Source organism: Mobula birostris, chromosome 16, assembly GCF_030028105.1.
Source record: "Mobula birostris isolate sMobBir1 chromosome 16, sMobBir1.hap1, whole genome shotgun sequence".
NCBI classification, from domain to species: domain Eukaryota; kingdom Metazoa; phylum Chordata; class Chondrichthyes; order Myliobatiformes; family Myliobatidae; genus Mobula; species Mobula birostris.
In genome coordinates this window covers 37,821,902-37,840,841 of record NC_092385.1, presented here as the reverse complement: position 1 = coordinate 37,840,841, position 18,940 = coordinate 37,821,902, and the positions used below count along the sequence as shown (strand labels likewise).

General features: G+C 36.8%; 1 protein-coding gene across 13 annotated transcripts in view; it reads left to right on the top strand.

Moving 5' to 3' along the window:
- foxp1b (forkhead box P1b) overlaps nucleotides 1-18,940 on the top strand; it is a 559,907-nt gene that overhangs the window by 416,434 nt on the left and 124,533 nt on the right. For all 13 annotated transcript variants that reach the window (XM_072280576.1, XM_072280573.1, XM_072280566.1 and 10 more), the window contains one exon: nucleotides 17,452-17,589. In XM_072280576.1, coding sequence (XP_072136677.1) covers nucleotides 17,452-17,589 — 138 coding nt within the window. The remainder of the gene's footprint in view (nucleotides 1-17,451; nucleotides 17,590-18,940) is intronic.

Below are 18,940 nucleotides of genomic sequence, written 5' to 3'. Positions count from 1 at the left end.
ATATAAACACACGTGTGCACGCGCACACGCACTCTTACACTCTCTCACACACACACTCACACTCTCACACACTCTCTTACACACTCTCTCACACACTCTCTCACACTCTCTCTCACACTCTCTCACACTCTCGCTCTCGCGCGCTCTCTCACACACACACACACACACACACACACACACACACACGCACGCTCTCACACTCTCACTCTTAATTAGCAGCAGGAGTAGGCCACTCAAATGTGGTTAGCCATTTTACAAGACCTTGTCTGATCTGCTTGTAGCTTCATCTCTACATTTCTAGCTGCTCGTAGCAATCTTTCACTTCTTGTTTATTAACTAAAGACTGCTTTTGAGAACCTATGAAGAAGGGGATTCCACTGACTCACAAGCATCTGGAAGAAAAGGAAAACCATTTCATTTTGTTCTAATGAACTTCTGGGGGGTACTGAAAAGTGTGTCCTCTTGTGCTTATGCTACTGGACTGTCAACACATTCTCATATTCATAGGTCTAAATTTTTGTCAGCTCTCTGAAATAAAAGACTTATTTTGTGTAAGAGCCAGCAATGGAAAAATTCACCATTTTCAGCTGATTTTATTTCTGTAGTATGCCTGTGGAGTCCCAGTACTGTACACCAACTCATGCCGGTGAGGATGAACAGACACCTCCAGGTCTCTGATAGTGACATTATTGCCAGCAGGTGACTATAATCTGCCCATCAGGGCATGATCTTTAATACTTTCCAGTGTGGAGGCAGTGTGGCTCAGACAAGAATCAAGAACAAAAGCATATTTTCTAGGTACATATTTTGCAATGCATTTATTAAATCAAACTTTCTTTAAAGGATGAGGGGATGGAATTATTTTGTTTGATTCTGATGTTAAAATTAGTTATGGACTTACTGAGATTGAAATGTAAGTTCAAACACAGGACAACATCTTTCCCTAGGGAGATCTGTGGGAGGAGAAATCAGCTATGTAAGTATGATGTTACCAAACAAAAACAATACTTTATAGTTGTTTATGTATTAGTGTTAAATTATCTTAATATGATAATTTAGGTGCTTCTAAGCAAAGCAGATAAATAGGACACAGGACACATTAAAAATGTTTCTGCAAAACTGTTGCTATATATGTACAAGTTGAAGCATTCAGAGTACACTTCTAAATTTCCACTTAAGCATACATGCATTGGACTACTTTTGAATATTGCCTTTTAGGTGCAGTTTGGATGAAAAACAATGAATTTGCCATAGGAAAAAAAAACAAATTGTTTTCAACGAATGCTCATTTAGAAAACAGGAAGTGGGAACAATATGACATTACAAGTGCCGCATTGATTATATTTAATAAAAAAGATCACAGTACATTGCTGCTTATACAGTAGATTATTCAACATGAGCTAGAGCTGATAGATGTCAATAGACAAAAATACAAAGCAGAAATTAACACATGAAAATTAAGCTAGAATTCTTCCAGCAAACAATTGGCTGTGAAGTGTCTTACACAAGGACTTCATTACACCGGTCATCACAAGAGAGGAGCACCACTGCAAGAAGCTTCTGAATCTCATAGATTGATGATAGTGAGTAGTTGAATTGGTGAGCAGGGTGTGGCTTATTGGCTTTATATCACATCAGTCGGTGTTCACCCTTGTGGGTGTAATCTGTCTGTATCTGCAGAAAGCTGGGCTTGTACAGGAGGCTTATTAGTATTTCATGGCCCACCACTTTGTTTACTGCGGCAGCTAAATGGAGTTTGTCAGGTTTGTCAATATGATTGATTCCACAATTTTAGTACCTTTCCTCTGTAAAACTGACAATTTAATTTATCTGGGAGAAAAGCAGCACAACTTACTTTCTGCAATGTTTTATCATTGTTGCTTTATTTATCAGCTTGCTTTCAAAGCTCCTTTCATCATTGAAACCATTGTCATTTACTGTATTTTTCACCAGCAGGAGCAGATTTTACAAAAAAAAATTATGGCAATTTATAACATATTAATCATAAAATAGGAACATCCTAGAATATTTTTGGTTCTAGCCAAAACCTTTGTGAATATTTCAATATTTTTATGTGATCATGCATTATGAAGTAACTGGGAAAATGAACAAATTAATTTGAATTTATACGTCATCTGTTCGCTCATGTGGAATATGCAGCATTAAGTAGTTTGTTTTTGGCACTGAACAGTCACATTCCTGCAAAGTCCAATAGGGTGTGAGAGGCAAGTAACTTGAATGTCAAACTTGCAATGTTTAGATTCAAATGAGATGTTGTCATAGTTAATGAAGCCTCAGGAAATGAAGTAATAGGAGGGTGGTAATTTTGAAAACTGCACAGTTTTTGTGTTGCTGGATTTTTAACTTGAAAAAAATTTTTTGTGACTCTTTGAATAAAAGGGAGGTGCCATATTTTAGATTGTTTTATTTTGAGTATCCATACCGGTTTAAAAGTCACTTGGAAAGCCATTGATTAGTTGACAAATGAATCACCTGTTCCCTTGTGTCTCCACAGTATGTACTGTAAGAAAATTGTTGATCCTATCATGGTTGTCACCATCTACAGGAGATATTTTGAAGTTTTTAGTTGATGTGTACCATGTACTTAGACCAAAGTTTTTTTGTCTTTTAAAGTAACTTTCTCTTTCAAATTTTATCATTAAAAAAAATCTGAAACCTAATGCTGTGCCAGTACTAGTTACTGAATGCACTATTCTTATCTAGAATGGACTGGTATGAAGAGCTTAAAGCACTACTAAGACAATAAATATATTGTTTTGATGATTGGAGGGTTGTGGTTCAAGGATGTATATGAGCCCCCCCCCCCCCCCATTCGCAGCTGTCTTGCCTTGGATGAATTCTGCTGGCCAGGGGAATATAGGGACATGTTGTGATTTTCAGTTTCAACTTTCATTTTGCAATTGCAGTGTGGTGTAGTGTGAACAAAACGAAATGTAGCTGATGTATTCCAGCAATGTGCAGCTGACTTGGCATAGAATCTCAGAGTGCTGAACTGAGAACTGATTTGTCTGACAGTTTATAATCAAAGTTGATTTATTGTTCATTAGTAGTGCATTAGCCCTTTCAGGAAAGGCAGTTATTTGTGCAGTGGCCTGTCAACCAAAGAGACTGCTAGCACCTGTCATTTCTTTACCATGACATAAGCAACCATATATTACACTACTGAGTGGTGCATCTGCACAGTAGGACTGAGGCTGATATTTTCTTTGGCTGTCATTTTGCGTGCATATTTTAATTGATGGGACTGTAAGCAACAGCAACAGAATGTTAAACAAAACAAAATTTGTCAACTTTTGTCTGTTGTCATGGAAACTGGGATTAGCTTGTGTTGTTACAAAGATAGGAATGAAAACAATCTGTTCTGTAGTGTTGCACCAGGATGTATTGTGCATTGTCTTCTGTGAATTTTCATGGGGCAGGGATTTTAAGGGTTGTGATCTTAATTAAATCTCAACTGGCTCAAATAATACTTCTGAAGGCATGCAGCGTTGCATAACCTTGCTGAACGGGTAAACCATAAATCATCTGCCCACATGAAGGAAGAAGTGCTGTTGAACATGCTTTTTTAATTTTTAGGTGCAGTTTGAAGAGAATGCCACACAATGTAACATCATTCACAACATAATAGTCTGCCTTGCACTCTGAGGGGAGCTGTTATTTAAAACAAATGGTACAAGGCAATGAATGGAGAAGGGTGGGAAAGAAAGGGATAAGATGGAGCGTTGCCATTTGTTTTGTTAGTTTTGGTATACATTTTGTCTATAATTTTCAAGCCTCCAAACATCTGAGTGCTGAGATAAGATGTTAAATCAAATATAGCTTGTGTTTTCCCTTTCAAAATTACTGTAAACACCTGTGGGTAACTAAAGCTGACTGTGGGAAAGTCCTGACACCACTAACTAAATATGTTGTTTTTAGGTGAAAGGCTTAACTGGTTCCTTTTAGTGGCTTGTTTGTTCAAAAAGAAAACAAAAATGACCTTTGGGAGAAAGATTATTGTTTGTTTTGGGAGATTATTAAATGCATGCATATGTGCTTTTACACTGAAACCTGGTGTTTGCAATATTCTGTTTATTTGGGCTGGAATTAAAATCCAAATCTTTCCGCTGAGCTTTATATCCATGCTCATGACTTTCTGTTTGTAAACCAATGTAAGTAAAGGTACTAGTAAACCAAATTTACCTGGAAATGATCCCATTTTGCTTATCTCAAGCTCTGAAATTGCCAGTGCCATGTTTAATATTTAGTTCATAAAAATTGCTATGCTGGTTAATAAGAAATATCTTAACATGTAATGCTAGGTCATTTCATCTGGAACTGTTAAAACAGCATGGCATTTTTCAAATAATGAAATGTCATTTTTTATTATTAACAAAAGCTGTTTGTTATTGTTATCATCATAATTCCTGAGCTGTTAAAATTAAGAATTTGTAGATGAAAATACTTGAATCAATTGTTTCCGGTTTATGATTTTAATAGCCGTGCATCAGCATTCATGGAATTTCTCAAGCAGTTATACGCATGCCTGTACTTAAGAGAAAGATGTATTTAAAGGATGAAGCGTGATTTGTTTGCATGACATACCCTTGCTACTGAAGTCAACTTCATTATTATTAAAATATTTCCGAACATGGTAAACCAACAATATCAGAAAGGTCATCCTCTCTGGTTTTCTCCGGGGCTTGTTATTTTGTACTTTTCAATTTTATTTGATGTCCTGACAAAACAAGATGACATGAGGAAGCATACATTAAAATCTGATTTTCATCTAACCTGTTACAACATTGGCAGCTTAATTTCTGTTGCCATTGATAGAAGTTGTCTCTTTGTGCAATTACTTTAATTGCCACACCACTCTGAAAAAAAGGTTTCTTTCAGTCCTTCCGATTTGTCTTGATTTGCTTTTGGCTTTTTGAATTCATTTTGACCTCTGACAGTTCAAGAGCATTCTGGATAGAGTGTGTCTTCATTAGGAGTGAATCAGTGAATGGTGAAATCATCGGAGGAGCGACTGATGTTTTCTCATTAGAATCTAATTCACACCCTTTTGCTTAGTCTGATGTATAGCTAATTTTGCCCAAAGGATTTTGTTCTGGTTCAGGCTGCTCTGTGCACATCTTGTGTATGTAAAATAAATAGAAGTTTTACACTGTTGAAGTAGGAACCAGTGAATTTTAGATCATGTAACGATAGAGCCTGAAAAAAGCAACTTATTATGTGAGGAATGTAATCATTCTGATCTATCAATGAGTTTATCTCTAGATTTGTAAGTTTAGACTGAATGCCTTGGTAATACTGACTTAATCGTCAGTATTCTTGTCCCTTGTGCTGTGACAATTACCCACAATATTCTCTAGGAACCTTTTGGATGTATATCTATTTTCAAAAAACATTTTCGGTTTTTTGCATTTCTTGAGACTGAATGGCACTATATGCGGCAGACTATTTCTTTTACAGTGGAGTACTTTAAAGTATAATTATTTGTTAAGCTACATATAGAAGCATGTATAAGATAGGTTGCAGTAACAAATTAAACAAAAAACAAATATTGTACCTTGGATATGTTTCCAACCATTATGTTGCATAATTTGTAAATCAATAGTGTCAGAATATTCTATTAATTAAATCATTTATCCTGCCTTCAGAAGTATACATAATACATTTTCTTTATTATAATAGAGGCTATTTTCAATTAAATCTTCTGCAGCCACGTTGAATCTAACACAAGGCACATATATGGGCCGCTGTGTACATGGCCCATTAACTGTTCTCCTTTTAATGATGATTGAATGAAAATTAAAAATGTAACAGACTGATTGAACAGCTGGGGTAAACTTTCCTTCATCAAGTAGTGCTATCCAGCTTTAACTATTACACTATGAAAATATTTCCGAACTGCCTGAACTTTGACTCCAGTAGAATAATCGTGATTCTGCTGAATGAAAGTGCGTCCAGATTAATTAGACTTCAGTACTTGGGTTAATATTCTTAAGTAATTCTTACGCTAACATTTTAGGACACATACGATGTTCTTAATATGGCATCTTGTGCTATGGCTGAATAAACCTGTAGTATGTAACTATTCTTCGGAAAATTTGCAGTTTCATGAATACTTGTTTCCAATGCATTTTCCAGAGGGTTGGTTTACGTTTTTTAAGTAATACATTTTTCCAAATTTGTTACAACTCTGTATTTGTGGTGAAACTTAATTTGAATGTGTTTATTATAATTAGTCAGCGTCCGGCCACCTGCCTTTGATCCTAGCTGGGAATGAAGTGCCTTTTGGCCTATATAAAGCGATCATATTGCTGGATAATCCATCTGAAATCATTCCTGGGGAGATTAAATTCCAGGTAGTTATTAGTGCAATGACAATTACAGAGCATTTAAATCCATTTAGAAAATATTTCTTTAAGCACTATGGCTGAATTAGTATTTGACCATAAGGATTCAATATAGCATGCATTATGTACACACTGATTCCCATCTATATATCTATGCACTGGTAGCCAAAATCAGATCAGGTTGCTCTCCAGGTCTGTAATGCATGCTTAAAATTACTATTAGGCCTCCACTTTACAGGTGGAATGAACACTATACGTGTTAGAGATCCCTTTGCGAAAATGGCCTGTAACTGACTGTGTGCGTACCATGACCATTTCTTTAGATGTGCAGCAGCCAAGCCAAAGTCCCTGAAGGGAAACTAGAATACCAAACAAAGAAGCAAGCTTTTCTGTTTGCCTTAATGCAGGGGCAGAAAAAAACAGTAAGAGTTTCACATTAAAACATCAGGTTTCTGACTACTGCTTTCCCTCCCATCTTGATTTCCCCTTTCCATTCCTGTCTCAGAAATCTTGAGGTCCTAACCAGTGCTTGCTTGTGCTTGCTAGTCTAGCTTTCCAGGCCTTCAGTGACTTGCTCAAGGCCCTTGCCTGATCCCTAGCGTAGCTGGTACTTCCCCAGTGAGGCTAGTAGACCAGTTTGTTGTGGTTCTAGCTTTTAACTTGTTAGGCATGTGCAGTGTGCACAGCTCAATTTTGAGTTGGAAAGTAAACAGCTCCAGTTGCTGTACCATAATTTTGGTAATAGCACTAAAATACATTAAAATCTTTCCAATATATTGAAGGTTGCATTAATTGGTTAAAGATTTCATGGCCTTTCTAATATTTTTAAGTAATTTGTTGAGAGATTTAAATAATATTTTCTTCATCACTTATGAAAAGCTGCTGAGAGGGCAATTTCTATTGCTGTAGTAAAACACTTGGTACACATCCACCTTTTAATGGTGTCATTTTTTCATGATCTATACCTTGTCTTTTATAGATGGCTGTATTCTGCAAAAAAGTTGATTGATCAGCACATGTGTATAACTAATCATCCTTGTAACAAAATGTATTAGGATTATATGAAGAGCCTTGTGTATTTTAGTAACTGATAAAACAAATAAGCATTGTGTAGTCACAGCAATCTATGAATTGGAACATGTATCTAGGTAATGAATTTTATATTTTCTCTTTAAAAACAAACCTTCAAGCTAAATATCATTTGCTTCATTATACAGGATCTGCAAATGTCAAGAACGTAAGCTGCATTTTCCTTTTTATAATAAATTCATTTCAATATCATGGTTTTTTTTAGTTTATCCTCTTAGTAAGTATTTTCTATATATGAATCAATGCAGATTATTTAAGTAAAAATCTGAAAATAATCTCCTGGTGCCAGTTTTATTAGAAATTATTAAATGGCTTAGTATAACTAATAATAGGAGAACCCTACCATTTTTTATGTTTGTATTTTAATGATTAAAAACATGCCTTATTCAAAATGAAACTTACATGCTTAATATACTTGTTAACAATATTGATTCCAGAATAACAACACTTTTGATGGTCGGCATAATTTTCTTTTACATTAGAAATAATTGCCCGTGTTTTTCTTTTTTGATTTCATGCCATGTAATTGAACAGACGTTGAAGTCACATAGCCTGAGAAAGACCATAACTGGTAAATCATTGTTGAGAAAATACATACAAGCTATGTTTTCATTTTCTTTGGTCAAGCTACTTTGGAATACCAACTAGATGTGCAGTAAAAATGAACTGTATTAATAAAGTGTAGGTTGAAGTGTATTAAGGTTATATTTGTTTGAATAATTTTATTTTTTGAATATAGCTAAAATATCCTAAATAAACAGTGTTTGTGGCATGTGTGACTGAATAAAGTATTTAAAAGTTAGCCTGCTTCGGTAAATAGTGTTTCCTCTTGATGAGGACTGTGTCCATCAATGGTGTCTACAGAGACCATGAGTTTTATTGCTTCAGGAAAAACTGCACTATTTAGCTGGGCTGTGGAATGAAGTCAGCTACTGAGTGCAAGCTGGATGGCTCAGAAAAGGATAACAAGATTATGTCACCCTAATCCAGTTTTCTGCATTTGCTTGTTAAGACACAGAATAACATCAAAATAGAGTTAAGGACAGGTTGTCTGACAGCACTGTTGGAATAATTTTTAACAAGGTACTTCGTAAAATCTTAAGGGACAACATTTAATTTTGGTTGTTGATGCTGGGCATGTGCATTTTCTGTTAGTTATATTCATCTCCATATCATTGATTCCATTGAAGCCAATAGAAGTTAGTAGAACTGGCAGCAGTTATTTACTGCTGGAACCATAGAAGGATTTCTCTCATGCTAATATTGTGGCTGACTAACTGGGCTCTGAAAATGACACCCATTCCTCAATCATACTTAATTACTTGTGCACAAGGAGAATAGCATGGCCTCTGTCGCCCACACTGTTCTGAAGTCTGAACAGAGAAATTACATTTTTATACAGAATTGACTAGCATTTACAGATATTGACCAATTGGTAACATTTTGTATGTTCAAATTCCTTACTTCCAAAATCAATTGTCATTCACCATACTGGTGTTAAAAGTCAATAGAAACTAGTAGTAATGAAATCACACAGGAGTCAAGTATACTGTTCCCCCAAGAGGTTATTCCCTTAATGGAAAAGGCCTGTGACTTGGTTTAATGTGGGGAGGCTGATGTAGGGGCAGCTACCACACATTCAAGAATGGCAGATCAGGGTCCGGGTTCAATGGCACGGCATCCAAGACAACTGGGAACCCTTCATTACTGCAGCCTTCCTCCACCTTCACCGCCTTTGTGATGTATCATCATTTTCCACCAGCTCCCGCACTGAGGTCTTGGTTGGATCGACCTTTGTCTGGGATCCTCCCCCTTGACCTTACTGCCATGGGTGACGCTACCAGGAGCTAAGTTCCAGGTGGGATCTCAGGGCCTCACCTGCTTCTCTACCATGACAAGGTGATGATCCTCGGAGGTTCATCATAGTACTAGTGTCCTGTACGCTGTTTGATAATGGCATGTAGCAAGGTAAAGACACTTATGTTTTGTCATTCTTTGGTAAAGGATTTGGGAAACAATTTATGTTATAAGAAAAAAAATAAAGGCAGTGATGTTGACTTCCAGATATCGCATCAGATCTGGCATGCAGTTAGCCCTTGGTAGTTTATGCAGCTTCCACGTGTATCAATCATATGGTCTATGTGGTAAAAGAAAATTAAATTTCAGCTTTCAGTTCCTGTCACTATTTTTTTCTGTTAGGTTGTGAATTCCAGTACAACTATTAATTTTAGTTAGCGTTCCATTGTGGTTTTAATATACTTGTTAATAACCATAGATATATGCAAATAAGATGTAAATTCAATTGAAAGATTTATAAATGTGATCAAGATGCAATCAGAAAATACAAAGCTGGTCACAGTGTGGTATAACTGCTCCTTCATTAACATTGGAGACTGGCCTGGTGTAACGTTTCCTTTCTTGTGCATTTTTTGCATATTTTTATATGTTAAGTTTTAGCTTAGTACAAGAAGGACATAAGAGATAGGGTTGGCACTGAATTGTTGGATGAATTTTTTGTACAAAATGAATCCACAGGGATTATGCTAACCATTAATATTTTATCTGATTAGGTATTCATAGACTTCATCAAGTATAACTAGTAATAAACTACTGTATTTTCTAATTCATTGCAAATTAGACTGGCCACTTTTGCTGCATTAGTATTTACTCTGAGTGAATATGGATGGCATTAAAACTAATAATTAATGTAGTACAACTCTCTTTTCTGTGCTGGATGCTATTAATAATAAATACTGACAATCAACACAGGCACACCTCAAGGATGAGTTCTTAGCCTGCTGCTCTACTCTCTCTACACTCCCAACTGTGTGGCTAGCACTGCTCAACTGCCATTTATAAATACTCCACTGTTGGTAAAATCTCAGATGGCAACAAATAGGCATGGAGTGACGTAGATTGGCTGGTTGAGTGGTGGTGCAACAACAGCTTCACACTCAATGTCAGCAAGACCAAGGAATTAATTGCAGATTTCAGAAAGGGGAAGTTGGGGGAACACGCACCTGAGGCGTCAGCAGTAGAAAGGGTGAGCAGCTTTAAGTTCCTGGGTGTCAATATCTCCTTGGCCCAACAGATTGATGAAATCATGAAGAAGGCATGCCAGCAGCTGTACTTTATTAGGAGTTTGAGGAGATTTAGTATGTCACTAAGGACTTTTGCAAAGTTCTATTGACATACAATAGAAAACCTTCCGACTGTTAGCATTACAACCTGGTATGGATGCTCCAATGCACAGGATTCAAAGAAAACACAGAGAGGTGTGGACTCAGACAACTCCATTCTGGGCACGACCCCACTATCGAGGGCATCCTCAAGAGTTTGTGTCTCAAGAAGGCATCATTCATTATTAAGGACCCTCAACATCCAGGATATGCCCTCTTCTCATTACCACTATCGGGGAAGAGGCACAGAAGGCTAAAGACCCACACTTCCCACCGCCAATGGTCCATGAACCAATGAATACTTAATCTTTTTTTTTGCACCACTTATTTATTTTGTAATTTATAATACTACAGCAAAACAATAACTTTCACATTATATAAAACACTGATAATAAACCTGATTCTGATTATAAAAGCTTTTACTTGTTTCTTTTTCTATTTTGGAGAACCAAAAAATGTTTTTAAAGATACCCAATTAGCTTGCTCACCAGTGCTTCAATGCTATTATGGACAAGGCTACATGATTTAGAAGTAGTTGCAGATATTCCAATAAATGAAAGATTTCAAAAGCTAAATGTGGTGTCAGGGTTCCATTGTTCATGTCCTGGAGTGAAGTCTGGATAAGTAGAGAGCTTGAGACAGAGTATATATTTTATAGACAAACTTTCTTTTTTTGCCTTTTTATATGGAATTATTACCGTTAATACACTTAAGGACAACAACAACAACAATCAAAGCAAGTTATTTAGGACTGTCTAGATGCAAAATGTTGAACTATCCAGGTCTGATCCCATTATCTCAGACATAGGGCTTCCTTTTGATTCCTGATTTTCAGTTTCTTGGGCATAGAGTGCTCTAACTTTATGAAGGTTGATCTCACTGAAGGTGTTGAACAAGTGTGAGATTTCTGTCCCTCCTTAGAGGCTATAAATACTGAGATTATGAGTTGAAGAGTCGTTGAAAGTGAGTCTTTGGGTGGTGGAAACAGGTGATTGATGGGGGCAAGTGAAGTTGAGTGAGGTTATCCTCTCTGGTTTAAGAGCCTGATGTTTGAGGGGTAATAACTGTTTCTGAACCTGGTGTTGTGGTTCCTGAGGCTCTTGTACTTCCTGATGGTGGCAGAGAGAAGAGAGCATGACCTAGATAGTGGTGGGGGGGGGGGTCTTTGATATTGGATGCTGCTTTCCTATGACAGCACTCTGTTTTGATTTACTCAATGGTGGGGAGAGCTTTACCCGGGAGGGACTGGGAGATATCAACTACTTTTTGTAGGCTTCTCCATTCGAGGGCATTGGTGTTTCGATACCAGACCGTGATGCAACCAGTCAATATACTCTCCACCACAAATCTAAAGAGGTTTGTCAGAGAGCTTCAAGACAATAAAGGTACTACCATGCTTTCTTCATAATTGCATTTACGTTGTGGACCCAGGACAGATCGTCTGAAATGATAACACCAAGGAATTTAAAAGTTGCCTACCTTCTCCATCTCTGGTTCCCCGATAAGGACTGGCTCAATGACCTCCAGTTTCCTCCTCCTGAAGTTAATGATCAGCCCCTTGGCCCTGCTGACGTTGAGTGAGAGATTGTCGTTGAGGCACCACTTAGCTAGATTTTCAATCTCCCTCCTATATGCTGATTTGTCATCACCTTTGATTCAGCCTACAACATTGGAGTTGTCAGCAAATTTATAGATGGCATTGGAGCTGTGCTTAGCCTTACGGTCATAAAGTACAAAGCAAGTAGAGCAAAGCTTAATTCGTGGACAGTTAGTGCAAGTTTGCTGGTGATCTCCAAATGCTCACCAAATATCAAGAAACTTAAAGAAAGTAACTGGCTTAAACCTTTGAAATCATTAAAGCCATGATTTTTTTATATAACCTTGGAGGGCTGTGCACACTCTCACTCCCAGAGCACTAGGCACAGCTAGTAGTTGTACACCTCCAGAGGCACAAGACGTACCTCTGAATGAGAGAATGGAGTGTCAGTCTGTCTCCCGCCCCCCCCCCATCTCTGCCTGTTCATTCCTCCCTGCCTCCCTCCCCTTGCTCTCCCTTTCCATCATTGCAAGCACCAGAATGTGTGGCAATGCTTGCAGGCTGCCTCCAGCATACCCTCAGATTGTGTTGGTTGTTAAGCAAAGGTCGCATTTCATTATATGTTTTGATGTGCACGTGATTAATAAATAAATTTAAATCTTTAAAAGATTGTCGTTGTCATAAAAATGGGTAATATTGACTAAATCCTGTAACTATCCATTGGACACTTAACATTGTGCATTCTGGAAGATGTCTATTCATTCATTAGTCTTTGATTATCTGGGACTGATATGAATTCATCCGTACAAGTCTTCACAAAGCATCATTTAAGTTGTCTTTGCTCGATGAGTCCTTCTTTGTGAACCAATATAATTGGCTGAGGATGTGAGTAAATTAGAAGTATGAAGCTTTATTGTGGTTAATGCTTATGAAATTCAGTGTTTTCCTGAAGTGGATGGATTGTTATTAGAATTATTTCTGGGTCAAGTTGCACCACCCTAGAAATCTAACAAGGACAAAGCCTTTCCAGAGACAAATTGCACTTGCATTGATGATTTGCTTCTCATATAAGACATGGAGTTTTTGCTCTTTAATGCTCCTTTAGAATATTTCTGGTTTGGTGGCGTATCAGGGCATTCTCCCAGTTCCCAGGCTAGAGCAATTTTTAATTGGGCCCCCACAAATTTATTTTCATATCATATTTCCTCCTCATTATTCCCCCATCCTTCATATCGACTTCCACTTTTTCCCTCCTCTATTGTACTGACCCCCTCCCTCTACCTAAAAACTTAGGTTCCCCTCCACAGCAACCCCTAATCTTTTGACAAGCTCCCTTCCTATACATAATACAACACAGTCCTTGGCCTCAATGACCCCAATCTCTATACCTTTCTTCCCCCAAGCCCATGATCTGTTACCTTAAAGCTTAAGGATCTCTTTACATTCCCTGGCCCACCATCTCATTAATAGTGATCTCAACCCACTCCCACATTAACTTGTCATTTTCCTTTGTGTTGAGGGTTAAATGTGTGAAAGTTATTACTTGCGCCCAATTCCACGGCCCTTGGGAACCATGATTTTTTTAAACACAATTGGACAACAATCTGACCAGTTATTGACAGAAGACATAAAAGTGGATTAATGTGCTTTGGTGGGTGCCAATAAATTTCATGGCCATAAACCTTATAGTTTTAAACCAATTTATGCTGGTTTAAAACTAAATGGGGCTCCATTACATGACCCAATCTGTTGGCTGGTTCAGAAGAGAATTACCTGGATGTGGAACTATGGTTTATTAATGTTTAAAGAATGCATAGAGCATGCTTAAAACTTTAATGTGTGACTTAAAAGTCAAGTGAAGTACTTTAATCTTTAAACAGTGTCAGGCATTGAAATACCCTTTCCTCTGATACAGAAGGACTTGAGTTGAAGCCCTGAAGTAGCTGAGCACATAATCCAGGCTGGCACTTCCCTGCAGTATTGGAGGGGGATTACATTGTTGTAAGCAACTTTTAAAATACAGTTGAGTTTAAAGGAGGTCCAGCTACCTGTCAGGTGAATATAAAAACTTTCATTCCATATTTTTGTGAGGTGGGTCTTGATGCCCTCACAGCTTCCCCATCCCGGCACCATCACTAAAATACATATATTTCAGTATTTCTTTTATTTGTTGCTTGTGGGATTTTGTAGTGCACATATTTAACACTGTTTTGACCCACAAAATATTCATCTTTCAATAGTAATTTAATTGTTATGAGGCATTTGGAATGTTTTCCAGAAGTTCTGTATGTTTCTTTTTAAACAATAATGCTAAAGTTATATCCTAAAAGAATATTAGGCATTATTACTGTTTTTTCTCTCATTATGTGTTCAACCATTCCACAAGGGTTATATTGCTATTTATTGAGCACTTAGTGAAATCACAGAATTTGTTCTTTTTATTAAAGATGCTTGAGTAGCTACAGTATTATTTTGGTCAGCACAGTTCATTAGGGAGCATGTTTCCAAATTCTGATACACCACCCGTGTTTTGGTCACACATGGATACATGCTGTTCTCCCTCATAAACACTATATTATTTATAAATCTGTGACGTATTATGATTGATGGATAATAACTGCCACATGGAATGAACAATTCATTTATTGGTGGAGCTGGATCTAGATTGGTTCATAAATGGGTGGACCTTTACTTGGAATGAATAGTGCAGTTAAATCACAAAAATATCATTTTTACAGACAGTATGTTTTTATATTTCTGTTTGAAGCAACAATATGTTTGCAAAAAAGTAGTAAACTAAAGAGCCTTATCTTTAATGGATGTGTGTCTTAAATTTCCTTTGCACTGCATCAATTTTATTTCTTTCTGTGTAGTGTAAATTGCTTTTGAAAAACCCATAAGGTCACAAATAAAATTTCATACAGGAAAGTACGTCACACTGTGGTTGTCCTTTTAACTTTCAAATCATATTTTAACTCTTGAGGTAACCAGTTAATGACTATCTCTGCTTTTTAAGCTGTTTTGTCAAAGTTGTACGTTGCAAATCAGATTTATCATCGAGCATGTATTTAAGGTATGTTTGTTTTAAACATAAGAAAATTATTTCATTGCATGAATTATGTGCCTTATTCCAAAAACGCACTTGTAATTAATTTCTCAGATATATCTTTAATCAGTAATGTTTTCTCAATATGTTATGTGATCCAATTTAGAGTCTTCCAAAAAAGAATTTTGTCATATTTAATTTATTTACTCACATTATTTTGTTTTGCTGTACATAGTAGAATACTTTTCAGTGCATCTTGAATGCAGTTGATATACAATGCTCGGCACTAGATAGGTACAAATTGCTTTCCTTTTTGCGCAAGTGACTTTTCTGTTCAGCATTCTGTGTACTAGCTTTCAACGACCTGTGCTTAGCTATTTATTTGTGTTAAAGTATTCTCTATAGTGTGCCTTGTAGCAGTTTTCAGTCATTCAACAAGGGATTAAATGGCACTAGCTGGAGTGATCAATAGGTTAAGAACTGTACAATCACTCTTGTTGCTAATGACCTCTGTAGTAATGTGTAATAAAGTGTGTGCTATAATAGCCTACTGCCAATAGCCTAATGCTGCATGCTCTTTGATTTCTGAGATTAGTTACTACACAAAAGACAATAGGACAGTACGTGTACATTTTCAATGTGAACTTCCATCATCCTACCCCAAAATAACCAGTAAACTTGGTGAGTCTGAGTTGTTTCATGGAAATACGTTGCTGTCACAAGGCTCGCTTTAAGAGTTTGCAATGTTCCTCCATCTGTCTGACCTTCATCAGTGATTTAAGTTTGTCAAGATTAGTGATGCTGAGAAATCAGGACATCAGTGCAAAATGACTGTGAAATGAGGAAAGTGAATGCGCTATGCAGATAACAGGAGGAATCAGTGAGGGTGGTGGCATAGATGTGATAAAATAGAATGCATGTCTTAAATGTAGAAATACTGAAATAATGTTTCCACGGCATAAAGCTGAATAAGTTTGTTTGCTGGATCTCTGTTTCTGGCATGGTTATTCAATACCTATCTAAATCCTTTCACTGGCACTAACCTATTTTTAGGAAAACAAAATCCCCAAGGATGATATAAAGCTATGGCTCAGTTTACACTTTCATGTATCTACCTTTGTATGATCAATGGAAGTTTGCATCCTTGGGTGAAATAAATGTAAACCAGATGGTATTCAGAAATCTGGTGCAAATTTTAAGCCATTTATCTGTAAAATAATAAAATGACATTTAAAATAATTTCACCAGGTAGCACATGTATTTTAATCAGGGTTTACAAAAATACTTTTCAGCTGATAAAACATTAAATGTGTTACTACTGTTGGCTGGTTGGCACTGCATTGCAATTTGTATTCAATATCCCCAGTATTTCAACAGAATGTAATGATTGATTTCAATAGCTGAATTTCATTCTACAAACATAGAAAATTTATAGGATTGTCATTAAGTGTAAGTTTGAAAATAACCATGCAACCTTGTTTGAGATAGACTGTCATTTTAATGTCAACTTCATTATCAGAACAAGACATCATCCTTCAGACACAATGTACAGGTTACTCGGTTTTAGTTTTGGAAGGATGTCCATGTTAACAGTTGCAAATGTGAAATGCTATCAAGTTCATCACTGTAACTGTTTGTCACTGAAATGTCAGTTAAAAAATCTGCTACAACTATGTCAGCAATATAAAAAGACCTGCAGCATTCATAGTTTAGATCGGCATACACACAATTGAGATCACAGTGGATGCTGCTTTAAGGAAATGACAGATCTTCTGTAGGGACAAGCTATAGCAATTCAGATCTGTATTATTGATAGTAGTATTTGTCCTTTTTATTTACATTTATAGTAGCAAATTAGCATACAGCATTCTTAAAGTTGATTTCAAATTTTAAGTACTCTGAAGTAAGCTAAATTGCTAAGATAATCATTATGAGATGTAATGTTCTTTGGTTCAATTCTTAACCAACTTCTAAGCCAAGAACTAAGAATAAAAGATATAGAACATTGATGTAATGATCAAAATATGTAATATTTTAACATTTGATCTCTGTTCCTAAACAGGTTAAAATGCAGCGTACCAATTCCAATTAAGCTTGAATTCTGTTATGTTATTGTTTTTGAACTACATTAGCAAAGTCAGCATTTAACTCAAATCTACTTTGTGACAGTCATCACAAATAATTGTAGAACTTTGGGAATGTTCTATCCCTTATTTTCATGTGTTATGTCTTTAGGTACCAGTATCAGTGGCTATGATGACACCTCAAGTGATAACTCCCCAGCAAATGCAACAGATTTTGCAGCAACAAGTATTGACTCCTCAGCAACTCCAAGCCTTGCTTCAGCAGCAACAGGCTATCATGCTGCAGCAGGTAACCACCATGATGACCTGTTAAATCAAATGTCCAAAATGCTACCAAAGACAGCTCAGTCAAAAGTGAAAAGAATTCATTAGCTGAGTTTAAAATTAGACAGAAATATACAACTCAGATTCTTTCCTGATTAAATTATTAGTAAGGTTACATGTGCAGTTAAGTTTCACCTCTGGAGTGAACCCTACCTCAGTATTTTTTTCCCCTCGCTTTTTGCACTACTTAATTTAATTTTATTATTTATATTGTAATATATAGTTTTTATTATTATGTATTGCAATGTACTGCTGCCACAAGACAACAAATTGCGCGACATATGCCAATGATATTAAACCTGATTCTTGAGATATTGATGGAGCATCCCTAATGATTGAAGATGTCCTCCTCAATGGGCTAGAATTGTTGGATCTAGTCTGTCTGTGATTTCCTTATGTCTATAAACATCAGTGCATTATCAATGATATATGTCTCGGTAAAGGAGAAAATACATTTTGCATTTACAGTTCCGCCTTCTTCATTGATTTGTGCAATTGTTTGCCTTTGTAACATCGCCTGTCTCCATCCATATTTCAGCCCATTCATGCCAATGTCATATCTAGACTTAGTTATTGCACAGTTTGTATCAAGCTCAGTTCATTTAAAGCACTGCCATCCATCATATCCCATCCTGCGCCTATTCATACTCATCCACCACCTGTTTACTTGATGTCTTACCTGCTCACCGCCAATATTTCCATCAGTTTTAAAATTTCATCTTTGTTTCCTGGAGTCATACAGAACCAAAACAGGCCATTTGGCCCACTGACTCCATGTTCGTCATCAAATAACGACGTACATTTACCCTACACTAATCCCATTTTATTTTCCCCACATTCCCATCAACTCCTCCTAGAATCTACCACTAACATAGGCATAGGGTAATTTACAGTGGCCAATTAACCTATCAACCCTTACATCTCTGGGATGTGGAAGAAAATGGAGCACCCATGGGAAACGGGGAAGATATTCAAAATGCACACAGAGAGCACAGGAGGTCAGTATTAATTCTTGGTCACTGGAGCTCTGGGCAGCAGCTCTATCATTTGTCCTTGATCCCTTTAGGCTTGTTTATGACCTCGCTTTTTCTACCAGTCCTTATCTACATCCCAACATTTTATATTACTCCAATATGAATCCCAGCAATATCCCTCCCCTTTTTTTATACGTTAGATTCCTTCTCACTTACCAAGATTAGGACTGCCCAAATCTTCATTGCTTTTTCAAGGTCTGTTATTGGGTTGAACGGTGCTTGACATGGCTTACTGTACGAACTTGGTGCTATGGCACATGCCAATCTCAGGGGCAGAATACC